Below are 27,149 nucleotides of genomic sequence, written 5' to 3'. Positions count from 1 at the left end.
CGTTTATTTTTTCAGACGTTAAACCCTCTGCCTCATTTCCGCTGGAAAGTAATCTTCGATCAAAGCCAGAGCAAAACACGGCTTCCACGTTGTTCTCTTAACCGTAGACCAGCAGGCGAGAGAACGGTTGTTTTTAAATTAGCCCTAGGTAGAATCGTATGTTTGCGTACGCTTAATCACGAGCGCGTCACTCTGTGATAGCGGGTTATTTTATGCAGCGGGTCGTTGCACGGAACGCAGCTTCATAAATTCAAACGGGAACACGTGGAACGTACGTGATAGATTTACAAATTTAATCGGTCGCTCGTGTAAAAGTACTTTATACCTCTTCCCTTTATGTTTTTCTCTCGTTACTGGGGAATTTCGGACGCAGACGAGCGTAACGGATTCAATCGCTTCCATATACCGTAAACGCTTACGCGGATCGCAATTAAACGCGACGTAATTGTTTTTAAAGCTTTCTCGCGGCAGCTTGTAAACTGAAATTCTCTTAAAGCGCTGACTTCCCGCTAAACCGATCGAGCGGCTGAACCGAGTTATCAAAATGGGAGCGCCATCCTTGTCTAATCCGCTTAGGATTATCAAAGAATGCCACGTTAAATGGGAATAACTTCTCTGCGCGCGTATCGAATGTGAAACTTCCACACGATACCACGTTATTATCCTTTGTCCTACCCGCTAACTGCCGATTGCTCGGACCGCAATAAACAAGAAGGTCAGTCACGCGTCGAGTCATTTAGCTGTTTACTCGTGTGCTCGATCTTGCGCGAAATGTACGTGTCTTATGACACGTATATTTCGGCGCAACGAAAGGAATTGTGAAATAATAAACACGTTTGGACACAACTAATACTTTTAAGATGTCTGGGAAGTAATTATGATCGATTGATCGGTGAACAAACATGATTTATTATTTGAAAGTGGGCAATATATCAGTAAGAATTTGTAAATTAATACTTAGTTTAAATTAATAACGTTTTGAGAAAATTAGTAATCTTCAACTGTGTGATATTTTTCGAAACAATGAAACGCAATAGTAAACACAATATCGCTACCATCACTGTCATTATCAGAAGCAGCTATCGAATCACAATAATAACATACTTCGCACTGCTGTCAACAATATTAGATTTTCCTTTCACTTACGCGATAGGTATAAGAGTTTTTTTTAATTCTTTTAGGGAATTATATGCCAAACGTGTGAACGTAACGAAGGATTACACGTAACTAAAGTAAGAAAATATTGAGAACAACTGAGCCACGAACCAGGCTCGTATTGTTTACGTTCAGTCCGAACGAAATACGAGTCGGGCTCGTGTTTATTGTTTTTCGACAAAATTTCTTACCACGAGTCTCACTCGTTGTTGTAGGACAAAGGATTAAATTAAGGAAATATTTAAATAGAAAAATACGCGTATTTGCCTGTACAAGAGGTCTTTCCATTTTCACGCGATGTATTGCATTTCTTCGAAAGTTAGATTGCAATCGGCATTGCTTAGGTCGTTTTCGAAAAGAGCGTAACTGGTAGCGGCTGACTTTACTCGGAGACAGGGAAAACGACTCGAATCAAGAGAGTCCGCGTTTAACAGGTTAACAGGCAGAGAATCTAAACCATTCACCAACGATGCTTATGAATCGCAAAACCTTGAAACGGGGTCGAATCGTGCCCGTTTATCAATGGCGGCCGTGGCTACGCCGCGTCTAGTGTCTACCCTATTTACCACGGGAAATGTAGTTTCTGGCGTTTCGCCCGTAGCCATTCCATCCTGTCGTTGCCAGGCAGAACGCTACCTTCGTTTCCAAAATATACTGGCTCTTACTCTACCCACGCTCTGTCACATATTCAAATATGTCAGGAGCGTAACGATGCCACATCGACACCCCTCTATGCCTCTCCTTTTCCCTACTTCTCACGATAGAAGTCGCACGAAAAATCTCGATGAGCCATCACACCTGCGAGTGTCTGGAAATAGACGCGACTGTCTTTCAACGTTCATTCGTTTTCCTTTAATTCGGAACTGCGGCTTTTTAAGGAATCGCCAACCTTTTTTCTTCCACCGATTCAAACCTCTGCACGAGTAATACAGAAATTGGGAAGAAATTGGCAAAGCTATCGTCTTTGAGAAAATCGCGCAGAGGTTTTATACGGAGGAGCAATTTTAATCATCGTTTAATCATCTATCGGAGTAGAAAAATCGGGTCAGAAAAATTCTTCATTCGTCCCGTTAAATCGTTACATGCGACGATTCGTTCATTTTCAAGAAAGCACTTGCTCGTTCAGGCTGCTTCCTATCGCTCCGCTAGGCGGCCGAACCTACGTATATGCGGGTAGTATATGCAGGCACTGTAATTTATAGGCCGTCGCCGCGACCTCTACTACGTAGACACCTGGGACGTTAAACTCCTCTGTTCCTCTCGCGGAAGATTAGCAGAGTCCATTAAGATTGTTATCTGGCCATTAAAATCTTAACCGCCGTATAACCTGCAGCCTATATAGTTTACACTGTAACTTGGCGGTACTTGAGAATGTAGGAAAGCAAACGTGCCAATAATATTTCGTAAATTATGAGGCGAATGATAATAGAGCGCAGATGACTGACGTTCGAATCGCTGAAAATTTCATCAATATTTTGCCAACGGTTCGTGCCTCGACGGTCCCGTGAGTTTTACGTCACGAACGATTTGTTCGAAATTGCGAGGATTATTAAACGTAAACGATCAACTCGGTCAAATATTTATTCGTTTGGTAAATATTTCCATACATACGTACGCGCATAAATATGCAGCAGACCGTTTGGAAACAACGTTCCATTAAATCGTGTTGCTTATCTGTTAATTAACATAAAGCGATGGTTGCCGCTGATACGAATGCACGGCGAGTTCGTCACCTGCATTGGTAACTATGCTTAGAATAATAAAACTTTTGCGTGGAAACGAGTGCATCGGAAGGGTCATGGCAATGCGAAACAATTAAAGCGTTATTTCGCATAATATTCGTCCAGTATCGTGTCATCGATTAAGAAAGATCGTTATCCAGTTTCGATCGTTATTCGTTTTCCGTTTATCTCTCCCTTGTAAATTAAGTGCGTGGATATCGTTTTAACGCGAACGGAAGCACGTTACTTTCACCGAAATCTACATTTTGAACTGTGCGATTTCCCGCGACCGGGCACGCGATATTTTCGAGACTCTGTTGCTCTTTCCCCTCCTTTCAACGTATAGTTGCAGGCGAATAGCAACGGACGTCTTTGGACCTCGGACGATGTGTCGTTCAAACTATCATCCAGTGTCGAACGATTTCTTCGTTTCACTGGACCCTAATGGTTCCTGCCGCGAGCATCGCCTTTCGAACTCGGCTTTGCTCGATTGAAAATGAAAGGTCCTGTGTTTCGTCGACGCGTGCAGTAGTGTCGCCGATTACGAATCGAAAACGAGATACATAAAGGCAGGATGGAAAAATAAGCAAGCGGCGAAGGAAACCCGATCGGCAATGCGCAACAATCGGAATGAAAAAAAAGTCTACTGGAAATTTGTCGTCGTTGAAAATTGGGTGTACAGAATACACTGACTGTAGTCTACAAAGTGTATACTCGTGAATGAAAAAAAAGAACTTGGTGTCGGAAATCGTATGGTCAAAGAGTGAAGGATTAGTGAGTCATTGATGACAATCGTATGGTGCAGAGACCGACGGTAAATCATATTGAAAGTTTGACCCTTGGAAATCATAAAGCTGGTTTCTCGATCTCTCGCTCGATCGGTCTTAAAGGGTTGTTTTCGGCAAGTAACGAGTACATAAAGTAGAGATGTGTTTCACGAGTCGCGTTTCTATTCTTTCAGCGAATTATCCGAGAATATTTCATGGCGTTCCCGGCCGCTTTGTCTGTGAAATGTCTTTGCGACGACACAGATCTACAAAGGCTTATTTCTTCCCGTCTTACTAGCGCTCCTTGCTCGTTGAATTGTGCAAATTTCGTTGAATTTCCGGTGTGTGTAACTAAATGATTAATCACGATGCATGCTGGCATGAGGGGCGCTTTCATCGGCATGAGGATGTTACCGCGACACCGACGGATATCTTCGGAGAATAAGAAAAGGTAACGATCGCCTTTTGTTTCCACAAAGTGTACACTTTGCAATAACGCTTCCTAAGAGTTTGAGAATAATCGTGTGAATTGTCAATCGGTCGAGTTGCCAATATCTTTGATTTCGTAGGAGCAAAGATACGCTAAAATATCATTTAAACGTTTATTCATTACAAGACAGATATTGATGGCTTTCGAAAAGCGAAGAGATTTTAGAAAAGATTCGAATCTCGATTTATACGAGAACCCTTTCCGTTGTTCGATGAAATGGTACTAGCTAATATTATTCAAATATCTTTTGTACCGTAAGCAGAGAATTCAAGGACACTTGTTTCCTCCCACTTACATTTTCATTATCAGAATACTTTAAAGTTTGGGTAAATATAGATTATCAGGAAAGACAAGTGGTACGACGATTATTCTTGGGAAGCTGCTGCCATCTAACGCAAGCTCTAGGAAACCGATAAAGGACGCGCCCCACCTTGTCGACACTAATGCAGGTGCCAAATAACAATTGCAGCGTGTTCATTCACCAAGCATTTGGACGATACTTGGCGATACTTGTTTTTCATTGTAAATTTCAAAGAAAAAATAGAATCGATCGACTTTTCACGACCGACTCGTTAATAACTTATCCTAATTTTTACTTAAAAAATGAGATCGTTGCGTCATCTCGTTTGCAAGAATCGATGTATACGTCGATACAAAGGATCATAGAAAAACGTACGCTCGGATTGGGAAACAAGCTGGAACTGTTGTCCAACCGTGTGCATATATCGCCTCTCGGCAATCGAAACGATAGAATCACACAGGTCGTATATCCGAGTAGATACACCGTGACAACCGCTATATAGGTTGTTCAACTTGCATACAGACTGAAATTGATTGGATAGTTTGCGGTCAGTTCAAGCTGTGTACGAGTGTACACGAGCGACGAGGAGGCTCCCCCTTCAAGATGAACAAGGCGTATTCGATTCGAACGCCAACCGGTCGACAGTTTCTATGCGCTTTGCCGAGAATTTGGCAACTTTTGCGTTCTGGCAGCTCTACTGGACAAGCTCGAGTACATCGTTGCTTTCGTGTAGATCGTTTCGCAAAATTACCTGCGTCAGACACATCGGCGTCACGGTGACCGTTAACATAATCGCTATGCAGTTCTTTTAAACTACTCCACGCGATTCGACCTACGGATATATATCCTTCGGCCGTAAAACAGTTTTACGGGCTACGAGGTAGACTTTGACATTCGCAAACAACGTTATTTGCCTCTATCGCGGCCCAGCGTTTCGCCCGAAATCTGCTAACTTCGTTCCAAGAATAATGCGAAATGCTTGCAGCCATTCAGTTGAGCATATTTTCTTTGCGTTCGTCGCTCCTTCGCTATTCTTCTTATTATCTTAGCGGTCGAACTAACGCATTGCCGCATGCGATTTCACGGTTTCTACATTACCCCGGTCGGTTCGAACAAAGTCGCGGCCGGCAATTTGATGAATGCCGTTTAAGGAAAAAAAGGGGCAACTGAACTGTGCACTATTGACCCAGGTCGAGAATCGCCTGCAGGTAATCGCATATTTCCCCTCTCGTGCACCGCTGGAACGAACATACCCGTGCATTTACTCTCCCTACGCATATCGCGTACATATTTATCCTTTTGCTGCTTATTATATTAATCGCTGCTATGAAAATATCTTCGACCATCGTTCGAGGCGCGTTGCTTTAATCAGCATACGCCAGCTTAAGTTACCCGACTTTCTCGTAAAAGGAATCATTTAACAATCGCGCGATAACCTTCGGGAATTGAACGCACGATCTATCGCAATAATCGAACCAAAGATATATTTTCATTGCTTACTGTCGGTAACTGGTTATTCGAACCAGTTCTTTTGTAGTAATACGTTTTGATAGGCGATCTTGAATACCAAACGACATGTTTGTACATTAGAAACGCGACTAAGCTATAGAAGTGAAACGGCTTGTGGGCCGACTAGCAACCACCCGTTCAATAGGTCGTCGTACGCGAAACTGTGCACGATTTGTCAACCGTTTCGTGTCGCCTTGTTAGCACGTGTTCCACATGGCACGAGGTCGGCCAACATTTTGCTTTTTGTTCACTCGCCTCCATTGACGATTATGAAACCGTAAATGCCACTGCGACCAGAGAAATTGGAACGTATGAAGCCGAGCTATTTCCACGTTTATAGTCGGGGAAGAATTACACGCCAACGTGTGGTGAACTCGACGCAAATAGAACGAAACGAATATCTTCTTAAACGCTATCGTGGGGTATAGTGGCGATCGAAGAAGCAAAAGCGATATGTCGGTAAACGAGGGATATACCGAATATTGCGAATAGAGATATATTTGCGGGTAGGTTGGAGGGGTGGCATGGGTCTTTTAATCGGAATCTTTTAATCGCCGGTTGAATCAGCATCGACGCGCAGAACGCGTCGTGCGTGTCCGGTAAACTCGACTACTGGGGCACGGCGCGTTAAACGGGTGAACGTGGGGGTCGGCGACATGCGGTATACGGTTACGGAGCGTCACGACGCCCTGCAGGCGACCGTTCCACAAACCACCGCCCCCAGGGTAAACTTTCTGTTACGTGGCCTATAGCGTGTTGTTCGCTCTCTGTACGAGCCTTTGCCGTTTTGCTTCAAATCCAACGGTGTACGCTATCCAGCGGCCCAGATTTTTTAACATTGCTCTAAGTGAAAAGGAAATAACGGCGACGCTTGCTGTTGGATCCTCTGCACAGCCTCGACAAACAAATCCCTAATTGACCTTTTCAGAAGAATCGTTGTTTGAACATTGTTACGTCAGTTCTCTACGGCAGATTGTGTCCTCGGATTTGCATTTTAAAAATTGTTCTTCGAAAAAGAAACCAGGCTATCGAAGAGCGTCGTTCTTTGATAATCGTAAAAATAATGTGAATTCGCCAGCACTCGAGAGTGGCGTCCACAGGTTCGATTGCGTCGCGAGATTCTGCGAAGCGGAAGAACTAGCTGGAAATGGGAAAACGAAACGGCAGTAATTCAAACGAGTTGCTTGAGAGCATTCCTGGCGACCTTGTTCGGGAATCGATGTTGCCCCTGTTTGGAACAACCGACCTAATTTCCTGGATACGAGAGTAACACGCGACATCGGCACAAGCGACGAAAGCAAATTCTTAATCATACCGATCCTGCAAGGAACAGCATGTGCTATTGCGAGAGCCCACCGTATGGAACGCACGCAAGCCGACAGACGTGTCAAGCGGGTTGCAGCGATGGGTCCAAGTATCATAGAAGCGAAGTTGCCTTCGTTATAATAACTCGAATCGAATTTAATTTTCGATGGTAGAACAATTTCATAGAATATTATTGATACCAACCGAATGGATCAAATTACTATTCGAGCTTAGGGAGAATTTATACCTATAAAGCGATGTACGTATACCAGTGACTTTATGCCGCCAATAAAATGGATCGTAAGATAAAAAAAAAAAAAAAGAGGAAAGTTTTAGGTTAAAGGATAAGCCATAGTTTATGGAAACGATCTCTTTCTATCGGGATATTTCGCATGTATCAGCATACGTCAAAAGAATATTCAGGCGTATTTGAATCGTGAACGGAGGGGTTGGCCCCGCGACCGAATCGATCGCGACAGGGAAAAGTCGGTAATCGGATCAAGTCCATCGCTAGCAAACGGTCTACCGGCTGACCAACCACGGATACGCCTGCTACTTGCTTGCTTGCCACAAGCCAGGTCGTGTACGCTGGGTCAGGAGAGAGAGTCAGTTATACCGACGCCGTGCTACCATTCGCGTCACTCATTGGCCGAATCCTGACGACAGCTTCCTCTCGAACATAGACACCGCTCGACCACGCAAACCCGATCTACGGCAAAATCGGTCTGCAAACTCGTCTTCGTCTTCTCGGCAATTCTACTCTGCTTCTCATCTTCGTGGATGATAGCCACGAATTTCACTTTCAACGCCGATTTCTCCGTCACAGGACGACGGGTGGGTAGACGATCGTCTGCAAAGAGAAGACTGGAGTTTCGAGGGAATTAGTTCGGTGACGCCGGCGGTACGAGTGTGAGATTGCGCGTAATTTTGAATTCGCTCTGCTTCGCTCGAGATCTTCGAACAGGAGAGTGCGGAGTTTCATAGAAACAGTCGTCGATTGCTTCGGATCTTCTTCTTAAAATGTGCTGTCAATTTTCAATCTCCGTGTGGAAACTGAACGTGGGACAAAGTTTTGAAAATTATTCCCTTCGGAATCTGCGAAATTTCTTGGAACTTTGTATCTTCTTGGAGACACTGGAAATACCAGTCTCCGGTACAGCTCTTAATTTCTAGCGCGAGGGGATGGTTTCCTCGTTAGTTTTCGCCGAATGATACGCATAGTCGCATCGGCTCGGGCATTGCAGGGGAATCGAAATTAATTGGAAAACGGTGGATCGGCGCTTCGACCGAGCGAAACTCGCAGCTGCGCTACGTGCTACGAGTTGAAGAATTCGATTAGGATAGAAAATGTGGCAAATTAGAGACACTTCGAAAGTTTCGTTCTGCAAGTCGCAAGTGTATCTATAGTTGGAAGGGAACCGATTTCGAAGTGGGTTGCTATGTTCGTGGCAAACGTAACGAAGAGTAGAGAACTATTTTTTATTACGCGACCTCTGGCATCGAATTAGCGCGATCGCAGATCGATACGCGACCGGCTCTCGACGCGTTTCGTCCTCCAATTAAACAGCACGTTAACGCCCCGCTTCATTTCTCTTTATTCTTCCCCTTTTTCTATTTTTTCTCCCGTCGAAACGCTCGAACAGAAGAGTGCCGTTTGAATGCACGCGCGATTAGTGCGGGTGAAATTGGTGATCGGATCACGCTTGTCATTAGCAACCATCGAACCGTACCGTATGAGATTTAAACGTGCAAGTGCCGATGGCTTCGTGACAGACCCTCTCTTTCGTTCGATATCCGAAAATAATCCGACACCGTTCCGTATCCGTGCATTATCGCGATTAAATTAGAAAAACGGGTCGCTACGAACGGAGAAGACTACGCCGTCCGATTTTGAGAAACGACTGAAGGCGAGAGATCGATTTCGACAGTTTCCATAGTTGCGAATGTAAAGCGACGCGATGACGAATCTTGTAAACGCGTAAAGATGGTTTGAAAAGTTTGCCGCGCTCAAGGCCACGGGCTTGGCGTATCGACCTGCAGATTCCCTGGATCGGGAGCAAGAACGCGGCAATAAAGAATTGCGGCAGTGGCGCGCCGTTGGAATTGAGGTTAGCGTGCCGCCAAACCTCTGGATCCTTTCTTCGTTTTCTGGTATTGACCGGGTGGGCGCTCGTGGCGTGCTACATAGTCGCCATCTTTCGGAGGTTTGGCTCACCGTTCGGAAAAATGAGTTTGGGCGGGACGGAGGTGCACGACTAACGCGAGTGATTGACGATCAAGATGTGCGTTCCTCTCTTAAGGAACTCGGCTTCGTAATCGTTTCAGCAAAGAAAAGCACGCACCAGTAAGCTAGAATCGATTGTGTGGAAAGAAATTTCGCGACATCTCGCGAGGTGAACGTACGCTGACAATATCTCGAGACGAAGGCGCGACAACGGTGTCCCGTGCACTCGAGTGGAGAGGAATGGGCGAAGGAAACAATAACGAACTCGGATACGTCGCACGACTCGTCTGATCGACGCGGAGGTAAACGATCTCCGTGAAGGGAAATGTCCGAGATGGTTGGATCATCGGTCTCGTGGCGACATACACACATATAATACATACAAGACGTTTGTAATTGTCGCGAGTGATTCGTGCGAGGCTGGATGGTCGCCAGCTCGATCGACACGGTAGGTCGAGCACGTGGTGTAATCACCGACTGGTTCTGCTCGCCGCGTTGCACCATGCCAAACGCGACTCTTCTCCTCGTCTGGCTCGGTCGTGTGTATTCTTCCCCTTTTTTCCGCACTTTCGAATTTTTTCAACTCGAAATTCCTCGCTTATCTCCCGATGCATCTGTCTCGTGGGATGTTTTCGGTGCTGCCGCCTCGCGGCACTCCCTGCAACTATATCTATTTTGGTTTGGCGGTGAGGAGGGCGTGGATAGCGGGTTAATTAGTGGGACGTGTGACTGCGTGAGATTGAATGTAAATGGATGTTCTGATTCGAGTAGTCCTCCACCTCGTGCTCACTCTTTCTCGCGTTTAACGATCAACTATTTAGGTCGCGTTTTACGACCAACCGAGTAAAGGAAAGAAAAGGCGCGAAACCGCTCGAACGTAATGGTTTAAGAAGTTGCTAAGCTGCGCTCTACTTTTCGAACGTTCCACCCTTTCGTTACAAATTAGGGAATGTCGTCGATAGCCAGACTAATGGGGGAAAGTTGGCACGGATCCAGAGATTCGCGAGGGCGCGAACATAGCCGAGCATTAGAATTCCGTTGGCGTTTCCCAAGTGAAGCGTAGCACGCCACACCGGAGATTGGTTTGGGGCGCGAGGTCGCGCCGTGTCGAAGGGTCGCTCGATCGGATACGCTCGGTGGCCGCCTTCCAGCTCGGAGTATCGGTTAGCGGGATCCGATCGGTATCGGGAGCACACGGTGGCCTTGCCACTTTCCGACCTTCCTCCTCTCCGTGATTCTGCCAATTTCTCGCGGCTCGCGCACCGGTGCTGCCACCAGGTGGTATTCAACGAAAGCACGAATCGTACAGAGCGAGAGATTCGTGTGATGTGGTGCGCGAAGTGAGTCGGCGTGATCGCGGAACGGAAGGAAGACCGTGTTTAGACGTTGCCGTGTACGCTATTGTACACGCGTTGTCACGGCTTCCTGCCTCTTCCCGCCTCTATTATTCTTCTATTTCTTCATCGTGTGACTCATCTTCGTCCTGTCGCCAATTATCCCTCTTCGCTCGCTTTCTGCTTCGTTTACCGTGCGCTGGCACGTTTTCGTCGGACGCTTTCCGTTGCTTGACGAAAGACACTCGTCGTGCAAGTGTGAGTCGCGAATGGGGTTGCACGTGCGTGAGTCTGTCGCGAATGGGCGGCTCGCCAGTAGCGGAGCTGTGTCGATAGGTGGAAGGTTAACCGAGGGATCGGTAGCGTGCGTGCACGAGGTCGGGAGGATCTAAGACAGCCGAGTTATCTTCGTCCTTATCGAATGTGCCGCGTCTGCAGGACATCGGACGGCGATTGGACCAGGAGCGTATCGTTCGAGGGAAGCAGAGGAATCGGAAAAAGTAGGATATCGAAGGGCCGAGAAGACGATAGACGAGCGACTCGCCAGATCAAGAACTGCCAACGAGAAGAAGAAGAAAAAAGAAAAGAAGCGAAGGAGAGAAAAACATAGAGAGAGAGAGAGAGAGAGAGAGAGAGAGAGAGAAAGAGAAAATCGGAACAAAGCGTGGCCGTGTGTGCGAGAGGAGCTCGCGGCAGGAGCAGCCACGGAGGCAGAGCGAGAGAGGTGGAGTGAACGGGCGATAATCGAGGATTTGAATGGGTGGGCCGGGAGCCGGTAGGGTTAGCAGGCACGAGCTGAACGCGGTGCCAAAGAGCGACGTCGGTCACGGGGATCGGACCCTCGTAATCGGCGAGCCAGCACCACCACCACCGGCCTGTCCGTATCACCCGACTTCGGCTTCGAGTTCGGAACGCGCGATCTCAGCATCCGGCCACCTGGTCCCCGCCCAGCTGCCGCCTTCGCCGCCGCCACTCGCCTCGCTGCACATCACCGTCAACAACTGCACTTCCATTGGCAACAACAATACTAGCGCCAAGCCGGACGCGATCTCGAACGGTACCAAGGCTGCTACGACCATGTCCTCGCCACCCAAGCATCGAAGGGGCTTCGACCCCAACGACATAAACGCCACAGACTATCGCCGTTATCGTCGCGTTAAAACGACGAAACGGTGAGTTTCTCTCGCATATTGCCTTTCTTCTATTTTCTCCGTTCGAGCGGAGCTACGTGTTCACCTTGCCGTTTATACAGTTTATATATATATATACCTTGTTTCTGTGTATGGAACGAGAACGGTTCTTGCCACGGCTTCCAGTATCTTCTGTCTCTAGAGGATAGACGATAACGTTCGAACCAAGTGGCAGCTTTAACGTGGCTCGTTTTCCTAGTCGAATAGACAAAAAATGAAAGCCTCGCGAACAACGTTCGACGCTGCGACCATATCGTTTAGAACGAAATCGTAAAAAGGTTAGAGCTCGTCGGAGGCTGATCTTTTTGCTTTTAACGAAGACGATCCAAGCCGTGCAAGCTGCGTAACTCGTTCCGTATGTCTTTAATTCACCCGTACCTTATTTTCATGTTCTGCCTTTTAACCCGGTGCTGCAAACATCCTGGAATCCTCGTGTCTCCGCGACCAAATTGCCGTTCTGTTGGACACCGGCCGGTCCTGGTCGTTGACCGCCGTCTACCGTCTCCAAACGTATTTACTATTCTATCCTAGAACCGGTTCATCTTGAATAATTTAGACGTCTCTGCTCGTGCCGAGATCGGACAAGGGATTCGAAACCGCGTGATGGTTTCTTGATTTCCCACTCTCGGCAATCCCAACATATCCGGTAAACGTCCAGTGGAAATAACAGCTTACTGGAAATACGTGTAACAGATATAACTGTTTCGTTTCGAAGAAAATGTCGTGGCCCGATACGTAAAGACAATGACTCACGAATTTCCCCGACGTTATTTCCGCTGCACATTATAGATTCGTTATCGATTGGCTGACAGTAGCGGCATTATTCAGCGTAGCTGACTGTTCTTTTCGGCCGGTTGAAATTTAGCGAGAGACAGCGTCGGTAGTTGGAAATTTGTACGGCGCGACGCTATCTCGAGGGCGCGAAGCGGAAAACACGAGGAACTTGGACGAAGCATGATCCCAGCGTAACCTTGATCCCTGATTTCCTTCCGGAACACAGCGTTCCAGCCTTTCACACAGCTTCCACTGACAGCGAATGCACAATGTTCACAGAGGCTTTGTATGTTCCACACCGTGACCTTGGGCGCCGGACACAGACCTCCCCGACATCTCCCGACATATATCTGTCAGCACGAGGCATTAAAATACACACAAGCTTGCGATGTTCGATGTTGGATCGCTTACTGGTTGTACCCCCGTCACGAACGAATGCGCTGAAAATAAATGAAAAATAAAAAAAAAAAAGCTAAATTATAAAACGAACGAGCCAAAAAGTAACACGATAAGACGAAAGACTGCGTGGCCTATGCTGCATGTAACGCAACGCGGTTAAATCGATGCGTTGCATCTTCAGTCGACGTTCCTGTCGTTCGATCGTACGAACGAATGCGTCGTCAACGAGTCGCCACGATAGATCGCATAGATTATACGATTATTGTAATGGAAAAAATAAAAGAATAAATAAAAAAAGAAAAAATATATATATAACAAAAATATACGCGACCAGCATAATATCAGGTCTCGTCAATATCCCGATGCTTTCGAAGCTTGGAATGCGATGCAATGGAATGGAATGAAATGGAATGGAATGAAGAGTCTTGCACCTTGGGCGATAAAGCTTTCACGCACTACTCGATTATCGGCGAGGACCGTTGCAGAGATGACGCGTCTCTGTCCTCTTCTCGTTTCTCGCCGCAAATATATCTGAAATGCTTTGTTCGATGTGCCGACCTGAAAGAAATTCACTTGTTCTCTAGAAATATGCGGGGAAATACAGGAAATCGGAATCGAAACGTCCCGGAACCGCCCTCCTTTCCATCGTTCTAAAGCCGCCTCGTGTACTGAGAGAAACCTTGCCACACTCCCGTTCCAACCACTGCGATCTGCAGATTCTCCCTTGATCGTACTTCCATGCAATCAAATAAATCTGCACGATGGCAATTTCACTCGTTCGATCGTAAAATCGAAGAGTAGAGACGTTCGACGTGGATAACGTCACACGTCGTTTAAGGGCGTGGGAAATATCGTGCGCCGATGTTTGGCGTCAAACGACGCGACGCTAATAAAAATTTGCTGTAAAGTTCTGTTGCTCGGAGGGAAGCTTGCTACTCTGGAGGAAAGCGACGTTCAAAATTTTCACACCGTCTGTGTAATTCGATTTCACCAAGAACTACGCTTTACATCATTTTTCACGAAAACGAGTTCTCCCAGCAAACACGGTTACTCTACGTTTGTTCCTGATCCTGCGAGAGATCGTCGTTGTCTGTGTACGATTTTTCACACGATTCGTATAAATTTCGAAACGAGGCACGACAACTTTGTATGTTGCGTTACAGGAGAAAAATGAAAAAAAAAAAAAAAGGAATAAAAGGAAACTAATATATTTTTAGGTTTCTCTCTCAGTGCGCAATGGAATGTTTCACCCTATGTTTAAAGCGTTTGGAGTATCGTGTCGTCAAAATGTCACCTTCTTTTTTATTTTTTTCGTTGCGTTCATTGCTCCGACCAGGTCGTACATGTTTAATCGTTCGCTGCCACGAACCGTTGCATGCGTTGTTTTTTTTATATCAAATGTGCACGTGTGCTTCAAGATGGATGATTTTGAAATGAGGGACGAGTGTGAATTTACGCGTGAAAACTGTCACAGGAGATGGTCGACTCAGATGGGAATAGACGTGAGAATGGGGGTTGAAACAGGGTAGGTACGGTATGACGACTGAAGCGTCCACCTACCCGTCACAAATGTCGCCTACGAATTATAAATTCCACACCGGCAGACGTTGTTAATATTTCCATGGACAATTAATACTTTCTGCCGTGTAACAACTCGTCCATTGTTGTGACGTTCGTGGCAAACTTTTAATCAGCGAATCGTGTGATCGAGTACGCTTGGTTCGGTGAGAAGAGTTGGCCTGGAATTTTCTATAAGCTGGATCGTTCGATTTTCTACGTGTATTTGCATCGAACGTCACGAAAATCCTCTTACCGCTTGAATCCGTGTACGGTTGTTGAAAATATTTCAATAAATACCTATCGCTTTTTTATCCACAGTACACGCGTACTTGTGCATTGTTGAAATTCTCAGCGAATTTCTATCGTATTGATATATATCGGTCGATCTCGACACCCGTTATAAAATTGCAAACAATTTTTCCTACTAGAATTTCCGACTACAATTAAATATCGCATGTCGTATCTCTAGTGTACCACTTCTTCTTGCTCTTTATTCGTATACGGTGGCGCCAAACAAGGATAGGATACCGGTGGTCGCAATGAAGAGTCTCGAATCGGCTGATCGATCGAGCATTCTCAGTCAGTTACAGAGTTTGGTAATTGGAAGTAAGGGCAGCTTGATCGATAAATATGAATGAGCTATTATTCTCTGTTCAAAAGCCTTTCAACTTCCACCCACGTGTTTCTTCAAATACAGACATCTCGCGAAATCGCGGATGTTTCGCCAAATGCGTGGCGAAATAAAACCGAACAAGGGTAAAACCAGATACAATTTTGCTATACGTTTTGTAATGTTCTATTCGAAAACTTATTAGTTCGTTTTGTCGAGAGCGAAGCGACGAGTTTCTCGAGAAACGTTAGAGATAGCGCGACGTTCGCAGAGACAAGGGAGCGCGCCGAGTCGCATGAGCGACTGATGACGAGTTAAACGTTCCCAGGATTAATAATACATATCGCGTGAAGTGGAACAACCGTACTCTACAGACTATAGTCAGTCGTATTGTCGCCCGCGATTCACGGCAGTCGGTTCGATGGGTGGCCGACTTCTGTTCCGTAACGATAAAGTAGAAAGGTATGTAGCTCGCGTTGGAGATTTAATTTGCTGCTCGTGCTGAAGATTTAATTTACAGCGTCGCTCTCGAACGGCCGGGATCTAGCGGAAAGAAGGAAATGATAGAAGAAGGACAGTGATAGCGGGAAGAAAATCCTTAGTTTGTTGAAGCAGCGAACGCTTCCGATATCGAAGAACATCGAGTCTCTCTCGGTCGTCGTTTATTTCCTCGCTCTTTCGTTCGCTTCGGACTTTCGATAACTAATTCTTTCGGAGAAAGAATTAGCAAGGAAGGAATACCGGATGATATATCGTAAGACGAAGCAAGCGTACGATTAATAGCGCGGCAAGTGAAATATTTCTCTTAGCACGCACGTGCAAAGCTTTGTGAAAGGCTTAGAGATCGAGTTACAGTCGTTTTTAACAATTTACCGACCGCTAGCGATTCAACAGCATACGCACGTCCGACCGGCATCTCAGGCGCAGATTCTCCCTGGCGCCGGCTCTATTTCGGTTTAGATTCTCCAATACCATTCTTTTCGTTCATCGCGAACGGTACGTTTTTCAAATTGGTATAAAACTGTGGGAGTTTACAAGGCAACGCAACTGAGCAAGGTACGTTAGTACTAAATAACAAATTACTGCTCAAATAATGAGAAAGATCGTCGACGACAAAAGCCGATTAACACGCTATCAGTCGATAAGCGTCGGTAACCAAAACCGATGAATCGGCTGTCGGTCGGTAAAGTGTTAATTACGCTGATCGGTGATATCATTTACGAAATGTATCAATTGATGGTAAGATCTGGATTGTGTCGTTCAAATACATTCGGTTCTATTGTTAACGATAGCAAGATGATCCAAATATATTCATCAGAAGAAGTATCAGAGCTGAGTGTATGTGAAAGACATACTTTCATTATGTGACTTGAAAACGTTCAATCGTCTTTGGTCCTCCTTTGAATGCCGAGTAGTTGACAAAGAATATTGAAACTCGTGCGTTTTGTATGCCTTGGCTTTACAAATGTGGCAGAAGATTACCTAAAATGGTATCATTGTGAGATTCATTCGGCCATTTTTCTGCATTTATAGCGCATTCCTGGCGTCCCGTGGCCCATCGTAATTGGTGCTAATTTCGAGTCAAGGCGAGATCTAATTTAGCGTTACCTAACACGTTTCCACAAGCCCATTTTTTTTAACACGATCCTTCATTCACTCGTGGTATTTCTTCTCAGTGGTTACAAGCTTTCTGAAGCCTTTTAAGCGTTTGTGTTGTAAACTATTGCCTTCGGGCCAGGCTCGTCATTCTTTCCTACAGTCGCCCTTTCTTTCTTTCTTTCACCATTTCTAGCCAACAACTGCAACAAAAGATCGTTCTATATTTACGAAGAACAAATTCTCATCGATCTATGTTTACTTTCGATCGTCGTACCACACGTGTCACTTGATACTGTACCACATTTTCTCCGAATTGACCATCTCGCTTTAATTCGTTCTCACGTCTAATGTTTATCACATTTATGGAGAAAATTATCGTTTGATCTGTTTTACTTGAACAAATGTGTTCTCTGTTATTGTAATTAACCGCGTTCGGATCTATGCTGCACGCATAAGGAATATGTAATCAATCGTCAGTAGTATTGTTACGTCACTGAAGATACAGCGACGTAGCATTGAACAGGCTAACGCTATCTCTCGAGCCAATGCTGGCACGATAGTTAGCGATTAGTCGTATGCACGGCTTCAGACCGTCGTTGTTGAACATCAGTCTTTGTTCGCGTGTACGATGTGTCTTCCGCGAATTTCACGATCGCGTTCGTGACGCGCGTTTATGCATCGGAGCTCGCCGCGTTTCAGAAGTTACGCACTCTCTCTCCATGGCAAGTTTATTAGTTTAAATATGAAAAGAATCCGTTCGACTGATTTTGCCCGACTTGGCGTACCGTAAGCGACGAGTGAACGCATTTTTGCGAAAGTATTCTCGAAAAAAAAAAATATTTTCATCCGACGAAATTTTGATCCTCGTCGCACATGGTAAAATTATGGAGCAACGAAAATGGTCAGAAAATTATGCGGGAAAATAGAATTATTGGGTTGGCAACTAAGTGATTGCGGATTCTGTCATTAGGAGGTATTGACGAAATCCGCAATCATTTAGTTGCCAACGCAATATTATCGTACGTAGAGAGAAGCTGACAGGACGCGGAAGATTCGTGGAACAGGCGTGCGTTTGCAACGATATTCGCGCTTCACTTATTGTTAACTTTTAATTCGAACAGATTCGTCGAACTGTTAAATCGAATCAAGCGATCGTACACTCGAATAATCTTTCGAGTCATTTTTCCCGGGAATCAAGTCTCGGGAATTTTCGAATTAAAAATCGTTGCCATTCCGACTGTGCGAATCTTTAATCTCGATCGGCCATTTTTATTCTTAACGAAGGAAGAAGAAGAAGAAAGGAAAAGGAAAGAAAGGGACAGAAATGTGGTTAACAGATTGCGAGCTCCGAGCATAACAGCGTATTTTTGTGGTCGCGGATTTCTCTGAGACCAGCTACGATGTGTTGCTAGTGTGATATGGGTCTCGGACTCCTCGTTTTACACTCTATGGTTTTGTTCATCGTTACCAACATCGTTCTACGATCTCTCGGAATTTGTTCCTTCTGCCTACCACATTCCCTGGTTGTAACAGTTATCATCGCCAGCACATTACACTTGTAAGTAACGTTCTTGTAGTTTTACACACCAGCTAATGTCGGCTAGAGTTTCACATAATCGACAGTTAGTTACATGTAACATCAACCAGCTCTGTACCTATGACTCTATTTTTTCTTTTTTCGCGACGTATTTCGATTCCTGCGAGTCCTTGACCTATGTATTTTCGATCGTAAATTGATCGAATAAATCGAGATGATTAGCGAAGCATTAGCGAAAGTACAGAGTTTTAAAGCGAATGCTCCGACGTGGAAAGAGAAAGCCGCTGGATCCAACTCTGCATGAAAAACGCAGACGAAAATGCAGATTAGATGGTAGCCGATAATCGAAATGGAAATATTGGACATTGAAATTGGATTTTCTCGTTCGTGCTGTCATAATCGAATGAAACGACACCAGACGTTTTTTTTTATTAAGCGGCGAGCATTGGCGAGCGACGATCAAATTTCGAATTTCGAATTTAAAACCGAGAACGTGCGACCGTCGTCCAGTTACGATCCGCGGACAAATGTACTTATTTCTCGAAATGGGCTGCACCGGATTGGCGTCTCGTCATTCGAGTAGATTAACCTTTTGCGTTCTGACTACTTTCGATTTCACTCGAATCTGCTCGCAAGTTACGCGCCTTTGTTATTGTTTATTCCCTGGGTTAATTAGTTTTCCCTCTTATTAACCTCCCTCTCGTCGCAAACAGAACGACGCTGTAAAAATCTGCGAACCGTTGCCTCTTGTTTCGCATTGTACTTGGATGAGCGAATGTTACTGCGCGCGTGGTCTGACCATAACCGGGCGAAACTACTTTCTGTCACCGGCCGCCACCAAATATCGCTGTAATCTCGTTGGTCTTGCGTCTGACACGAACGACCGTAACTACTTTCCTCGTAATGGCACGTGTCACGGTTATTGGCTGGGCAAGGACAATAACGTATTGTTGGACCGTGGTTAACAATGGGAGACTCGAGGTACGCGGTCATATTATTAATATGTGTAATATTAGCGTGAACGACGACACAGAAAGTAGCACGAGCAAGTTATTTGTCCGGCCAGATCGTATCGAAGTAAATCAAATCGCAAAGGGTTAAGTAGCGACTGTAGGTAAACAGGTTAATTACAGTTTACATTTATTCCGGCGAAGAAGTACATTTGGCGGTGTGTTTCTAAGGATTCCTCTCTTAATTTAGGCTCTGAGGCAAGATGCTGCTTGCACGAAAATCTTTTACGCGATGTCTTACCAAACAGCAGCTACTGGGAAAATTCGAATGAGCCGCAGAAGATGACGATGTGGATCGAGAGATTAATGTTCTCGTTGGTGATACTTCCGGGTGGACAGGGCAACCATCGTAATCAGTTGCCTCGACGCAAAAAGCGGTGACAGTAATTTAATGCTGCGCGCTGTCCGACTTTATCTTCCCCTTGCCTTGTACGCTCTATTAGACGCTCACTATTTTCAGTTTGTGCAAAGCTGGAATTTTATTGCATCGAAAAACTATGAATCGCGTTGTCCAGGGCTTCTGCTTGTAAACCGCGGCCGTGAACCTTTCTATAGCAACATATACCGATCAGTGTCACTTTATCGTTCGAAAGAAACTCGATCAAATTGACAATGCCACCGAGCAATCGATGTGCAAATACTCGTCGTCGCGGTTTACACGCGTGTTATCTTCCGAGAAAGATTATCTAAGTTTTAAGTGAAAGAAGAAACCGAGAATATCGATGAAAATTCCTTCTTTCGTAACTTTTAATTTGTATCGTTTTTCTATCGTTGTAAATCGATTGTAACGTTCGTCCAGTACCTAGCTATAGCTCGTCGTTTAGAATTCTGTATCGGTAATTAAACATCGATTGCGAGTAGTTTCTCAATTGGAAAATCTGTATCGATAAGTAGCGCTTGATTTGAGTAATCGGTTATTTCGTAAGTTATTTCTATTGCAAACTTCATTGGTAACCGACTGTAGCTAGAAAGAAGCATTTTGGCCGAGTAATGTAATCGTATCGTGTCGTATCGCTTTAACACGAGATGTATCAATCGATAAAAATGGTAACTTTGGAATAGATGTAGTTACGTTTATCTTCCGCAAAAGAATTACGACGCTTGTATTGTACTCGTAGTCTGTCGATCCTCTGATCGATCACAATATGCGATAAAAGATACCAAACGATGCGAGAAAGTTTATATCCAAGCACAGCGGATTCGCGTCGCACGTTCTTACCGAACCTGCTTAAATTCAGCGTCAGGTTGGTAATGCAGGTATCGACGAACGATACGAAAGCTCTCTTGAATCAGAGCTCACGAGCTCTCGGCTTGAATATACCAGTTCAGGAGCTTCTCGCCAGGCGGCGTGTCAATCAACTTCCACGTTCGTTGCCTACGACGCTATCGTTGCAAGATCGTCAGGACTCTTAGAAAATTCGTTAATCATTGCGCGCTATCTGACCTTTTTCTTCGTGCTTTGTCTGATCTTAATTAAAGAGCGGCTCAACTTTCCATTAAAGGCTTCCGCGAGGAAGATCGAATCGAGGTCTTCAAGAGTCCTGATAATTCAAGGAAAAAAACACTTATTTCTTTTTCGATGGATTCTATTCGCTTCACTGGAGGGACAGGAAGGAAAGAAAGGGGAGGGAGATTTTTATCCGAACAGGCTACACGTCTTGTGGAACGTCGTTAATCATTGGACTTTGTAAGGCAAGCTTGACGCGCATCGAGATCACTCGATTAGGTCAAACGATATCACGGTCAGCTGCGTTAGGAATTACGACATGCGTTAGTGTGGAGTGTAGGTCGTGGCGAGGATGCAACTGCCAGCGGGCTCGAAAATTGCCGCTAGTTCATCCTTCAGGATGATAGAAACGATTTGGTAGCTGTCGATTAGTTAGATATCGATCACTGGCGTGAACTAGATGAGAGGGCTGTTAGCGTTAAACCGCGCTATCGAACCAACCCGGCGTGTGCAGGGCTCTGATTACCGTGGATCCTGAATTAGGTCTGGGTCAGTGCAGATAAAAGATTTTCACGTGTCCTAGATTCCCTCGTGGCCGACGCTAGTTCGAACTTGTTATCATCGATATCGAAGATCTCGACGCACCGATCTACATATTATGCGCCATCTCCAAGATAAACGGGCATATTTTTTCCGGGAGTGTGTGTCGATCTCCTCAATCGTTTTGTTTCAGCCACCAGATCGATCTCGATCGTTCGATTTATTCAGCGAGAAAAAGAAACAGAAACGAAACAAAGGAAGATAATTGGGATGGTTTGGCAGTTGATCGCGTCATCACGTAATTTTTCAAAGAACGCCACTTTAACGAATAAAGGTTTATTCGAGGGGATATTGCTATGCCCGTACGTATCGAACCGTCGCATCCTCCAGCGCTCGCGCAAAGTACCCTCGTTTAAGGTTCAATCGAGAAAGTAATATCGAATAGTTGCGACGCGTGCATAACGATCGCGTGGTCACGTCCTTTCGCAGGGAGTTACCGCCGCTCATACGAATAATATTCAGCCTGATATCTATCCGGTCGATCACAAGTCGTTATTTGGCAGATTGAGACATAAATCAAACGTTTAGAAAACTTTCTCCCATTTTTTCGATGGCGTTATCGTTCCGAAACTCGAGGACGTTTAACGTGTTGTTTGACACTTGGCAAACTTACGATTCTCGCGATAAAGTTGGCAAAGCAATTGCGTCTGAAGAGCATCGGGGCTTTGACCGAATCTATCGAGTCAAATAAACAACGAGAAACGTAACAGGCAAGCGTTTGATTATTCGTTATCGATTGCCATATATCGTCATTCCTCCATTATCGACTTTCCAACGACCAAGCTTATCGCGAAATAGTAAATCGTCGCCACGTATTACGAATTCTACGTATATTCAGTCGTACGCCAGATTTCAAGATTTATCTCTTTTCGTATCTACATTATCAAACAAAACTCGTCGCAGGCCTAGCAGACGGATTACGTCTTTTCGACGTTCTGTTCGTCGATTGTATCGCAAGGCGTCGCAAGAATTACATTTGCAGCTGCTCATTCGAATTGAGAATAGCGTCCGACAGGAAGAAAGAAGTATGGTCTCTGAACGAGTAGCTTATCGAAACTTCTGGTACTTTTATTCAGTCGAACTTTTTCAACTGCCTCCTTCTCTCACGACTTTCGCGTCCTTTTCGGCGATCGATGCGAAAATGCGTAAGACAGCGAAGATTTACGAGAATTGCCGGGCTTCTCCTCCGGGCAGAATTCTGATTAAGTTCTCCGTATCGTCGCTAGTGGATTGCACGGAGCAACAATTTTGCACGAAGGCTACACTGCTACCGTTGCCTCTTACGATCCATTCATTATGCGTTGGCCGTAGCGCCACGCGACCTTCCAAATCCCTTTATCCCATCGAAGGGAGGATTGGGCCGTTTCGCGCAGCGGGCTACCCTGTGGCGTTGCATCACATCGCGTCGCGTCGCTTGATCGAGAGGCCGAAGCAAATAAGGCTATTGCGACGGAATAAATCGCCGCAAGACACTCGGAAATCCTGAAGGGCGGTTGAAAAGTGTTCGAGGATAATACTGGAGTTGCCAGTGTGGCTAGATATCGACTTTGGAACTCCACGCACGAGCAGCAGCGGAGGCGGTGTGGCGGGGACGAGGTGGATAGATGGTCGAATAGGTGGCCGGTTGGGTGGGACGGTGAGCGCGCGACCGTACATTCTACCTCACCCACGGGTGCGCACAAACCCATTTCGGCATATGCAAACGCGATAAAATCCGGTCTCAAATACGGCCACGAATCAGCGACTACGAGCGTAACGGGGATCGAGCGTGAACGTGTGCCGCGAACGCCGCAGCCACACGTTGCACGCCCAACTAAACCCCACCCTCCTCAATTTCGTACTTCTCATCGCTTGCTCTTTGGAAGCTGACCGTACGACCAAGCGAGACGCAACTATCGCCGTAACAAAGACGTTGCTCGAAAACTACGAACGCATGGTGAACAGAGAAAAATAGAGAGAGGGAGAGAGATGGAAATAGTGAAAATAGCGAGGAGGCATAGGGCGGTTGAAAGATAGTTAGAGCCAAAAAAACATAGGATAGAGGCAGGGGTGAGGAAAACGAAACGTGAGGGAGAGATTTTGCAGCGGCGGTGGCGCCGCCGTGCAACGCCGCCGCGCCGCGGCGGTTCCAAGCAGCAAGCCTGGCACCTCCACCGTCCTTTACCGCCCTGTCCCACCAGGTCCAACCTACTACGTCTCTCTGTCTGTCCGTACCCGTAAACGCACAAACACCTCACCGTTTTAACTCGACGGAGGCGCGGGACTGTCTCTCGTACGCGAATCTCGCGTAGCCGCTTAAACGCCTGCGGTCATTCTTCCTCGTAGTTCCGCCACTTTTCACGCGCTTCTTCGCCTTTTTCTCTTTCTCATTGCAGCTACTTCTTCCAGCTTCCGCTTTCCGTCGTTCCACCATCTTTCCACCACCGTTTCCATTCCTCCATCCTCCGTGGTTGTTCCTTTCGTATTCCTTTTTGTACTCCTCAGCTTATACCATCTTCCCGCTGTTCTCCCTCCCATTGCCATCTCCCCACAATCCCTACCCCTTGGCCCCTACTCTGTCGGTCGTTTCATCCTTTCTGGTATCTACGAGGGTCTTGCGACACGCACGTCCGGCTCGACGATTCAGAAACCTACGAAACGCGGGGAAACGTGGTTGTTCGAGGTGAATTTGCCTACAGGTCCTCGCGTCGCGTCGTCGTCGTCGTCGTCGTCGTTGTCGTCGTCGTCGTTGTCGTCGTCGTCGTTGTCGTCGTCGTCGTTGTCGTCGTCGTCGTTGTCGTCGTCGTCGAAGCAACCGTCTTTCTGTGTGCGCCAGTGTGTGGTGTCTCGCGGTGCTCGAATACTCTGCGGCCCGCTGCTTCCACCGTCCCTCCTCTTCTTCCTCTTACGTTTCCCTGTTTGTCCTGTGTCACCTGTGTTCCGCGTCGCGTGTCCACGTTTCTACCCTCCTACCCTCTCTTTGTTGTCAGCTCGGCTCGGTGCCGACAAAACTTCGTCAGTGTTCTCGCGGCGCTCACACTTACCTCGACGATCTCGGTGGCCGCGACACTTTATCGTTACCGTTCGATCCGATTTCCACGATTTTCCAGATTGGCCAGGATCACGCGCCAAAGTGGACCCGTCTAGCGTTCGCGCGGACAAATTAAGAGAACGCGTAACGCCACACTGTGACCTACACTCCACTCGGACGCCAACGTACCTTGGCGTTTTTCGTCGGACCGTCAGCGTGCTTCGTTCGACTCGTGGAAAACTAACGGGGAAGGGTTGGGGGTGAAGGGCAAGGTAGAAGCAGGAGAGAAAATTTCGTGGCTGTTGAAACAGCGAAAAACACGGTTTAACGGAGCTAATCGAATCGACAAACCGCGTGGAAGTGGTTTTCTCGGCGGAGAATGTGACCAGCGCTTGCCAAATGTTTTTGTATCCGTTCCTTTTTGCCCTTTCCCTTCTCTCTGTTCACCCCTTCCACTTTTTCCATCGGATCGCGTTCGCCTTCTTTCCATATTTCCCTCCGCTTTAAATTTCGATCGAGAAGGCGGTGGTTTCGCGGTGTTCGTTAACCCGACCGAGCGGATAGTGGACAAAATCGAGAACGAGGACGAAGCGAACGCGATTACACGAGGCGAACTCGTGTCCAGGACGCGATTAAATTAAATGATTGCGTGACGGTGCGCTTTATCGGTGTTTTGTAGCTCCCTTGCCTTCGCCCATGCCATCCTTCCGCCGTACGGTTCACCCCTCGCCGACTATCCGCTATCAGCCTCCAACGTCTTCGAATGCTTTCGCCGTCCTTGAGAATTTCTTGCACGACCGCGTTCGAATTTCCTGAAACGTCCTTGGTCGAGGTGGACTCGTCTAGCGCGACGAAACGAACGGATTGGCCGATGATGCCGCCACGGTTCGATATCCACTGAAACCCTTTTTCTTCCATTTTGTCGCTGCTCGTTGGTCAAGTTACGTCGCCAAATAATTGTTCCCGTGGTGCTGGGACGCTGGTTGAAACGTGGTGCAGAGGTGGTGCGTGCGTGTGCTGCCGGAGAAAGTTCGAAGCGCGCGCGACATGCCCCGTTGAAACGATCCGTTCGCTGGCGCGGAGAACGCGGTGCGAAGCTGGTGGTCGGTCGCCGATCAGCTGACACGGGGAACAGTGATTGCGCCGCTGGGCTCGATACGCACAGAGACACGGCGCGGCAGCCACAGTCTCGCCAAGTTTTCGCGTTCCGTTCGCACTTTCGTTGAAACAGGACCGCTGTGTTTCGCGACTGCGTGGCGACCACCGACGCGTGTGCCAGTGAACACGACCGACGACAGTCACGGTCATTCTTTCTCGCAACCTGCTTCTTCATTCCTCGCGTCCTTTGCCATCCTTCGTCTCGAAACTCCATCGTGTATCGAGCAAACGAGCCACGAGTTCTCTGAAACCGATAGATCGACCGTTTCCACCGTACGTACGATTCTGTGGATTTTGTGGACTCGCCTGTCGCGGCATAATGAACGTTGTGCCTGGTCGCCGACGATGAACAGGCCGAAGGATCGCGCGTTATCGAACATCGTCGTCGGGCCATTCGTGACCGTTGTGCAGCAGTGTATGGTGTGACAGTGGTTGAAGAATATTCGTAAGTGGCACACACATAACACACACACCACCGGCTGTCCTAGGACTGCATGGGACACACGGGGGTTCGTGGTAATAAACGCAACATGCGGGAAAGTACAATAGTGCGGGCTGCCACGGCGATCTGTTGGGCCATCACCAGTTAGCCACTGTACTTTTCTCTTCTTTATCTATATACTTTACGCTGTTACGCGTTTACACACACACACACACACACACACACTTACACACGTACAGGCACACATCCACGCGCGTGCACTGCGTGACACGAAGCATATAGTTACACACAAAAGGATCGTTCCGAGTCAATTTGAAACCCTTTCGTCATTGGTTGTCGCGCGAGTACGACGAGGAATCGCTCAGGCTACCTTTACGTAAGATCTCGAGATCCTACTTTTGCTCTATCGCCTTTTCCTTTATCCTTGCAAACTCTCTTTCCACACCACTGTTCAAACATCTTTTACCTGGACGATTTCCTTCCGATTCTTGACTTACCAGCTGCATTAATCGAACCACGGTACTTTTATTATTTGCAAACCCTGTTTTATCGTGTTGTCTCTGTTATTGTAGTTTATTTCGTCCAGAGACAGGAAATAATTTAACGGCGCGTGGAAAATGATCGCATCTATCTATACAATTAACGGAATTTCTGTTTATCCGGCGATAAATAAACAGCACGGTAAACAACACGGGGAATCTAGAACATGAAACCATGCCGTTCGAAAATGCTGTTTCGATCGAGGATTAATACGTAAACCTTCCGGATCGTTGAAAGTTTTAAGGAAACAGTTAGACGAAGTGGGGAGACCGTAGCACGCGTATCGATACCAACGAGCCGTGAAAAAAATGTTATTTCAAGATAACGGCAGACTCGAGTTTCGCGTTCCTATGCTGTTAGCTCGAATTACCGTTTCGCTGTAAACGGTCTTTTATCGAAAGATTACCGCGAATCTGGTTTCCGATCTTCGTTTCTCAAACGAGCTTCATTCTACGAAAAATGGCGAA

The 27,149-nt window shown here is 46.5% G+C and overlaps 1 protein-coding gene and 1 long non-coding RNA gene across 22 annotated transcripts in view; one reads left to right on the top strand and one right to left on the bottom strand.

Annotated features, from left to right (window-relative positions):
* Positions 1 to 27,149, top strand: part of LOC100648438 (potassium voltage-gated channel protein Shaker) — a 198,121-nt gene that overhangs the window by 53,611 nt on the left and 117,361 nt on the right. For 2 of the 21 annotated variants that reach the window (XM_048407309.1, XM_048407315.1), the window contains exon 1: positions 9,941 to 11,978. The exons of 7 other annotated variants lie outside the window; for them this stretch is intronic. In XM_048407309.1, the coding sequence (XP_048263266.1) occupies positions 11,563 to 11,978 (416 nt within the window). In that variant the 5' untranslated portion in view covers positions 9,941 to 11,562. Of the gene's footprint in view, positions 1 to 3,303; positions 4,095 to 7,866; positions 8,083 to 8,989; positions 9,921 to 9,940; positions 11,979 to 18,064; positions 18,497 to 25,900; positions 26,296 to 27,149 lie in introns of those variants that run through there. 12 more of the 21 variants (XM_048407308.1, XM_048407316.1, XM_048407298.1 and 9 more) reach the window with 11 other exon arrangements.
* On the bottom strand, positions 16,377 to 17,659 carry LOC125385412. The gene is made up of 3 exons (XR_007224651.1): positions 17,237 to 17,659; positions 16,948 to 17,138; positions 16,377 to 16,821 (listed from the first exon to the last, which is right to left on the bottom strand). It is a non-coding gene; the product is annotated as an uncharacterized LOC125385412 (long non-coding RNA).

This window comes from Bombus terrestris, chromosome 7 (genome assembly GCF_910591885.1).
Source record: "Bombus terrestris chromosome 7, iyBomTerr1.2, whole genome shotgun sequence".
Taxonomy (NCBI): domain Eukaryota; kingdom Metazoa; phylum Arthropoda; class Insecta; order Hymenoptera; family Apidae; genus Bombus; species Bombus terrestris.
This window is presented reverse-complemented; position numbering and strand designations above follow the sequence as displayed.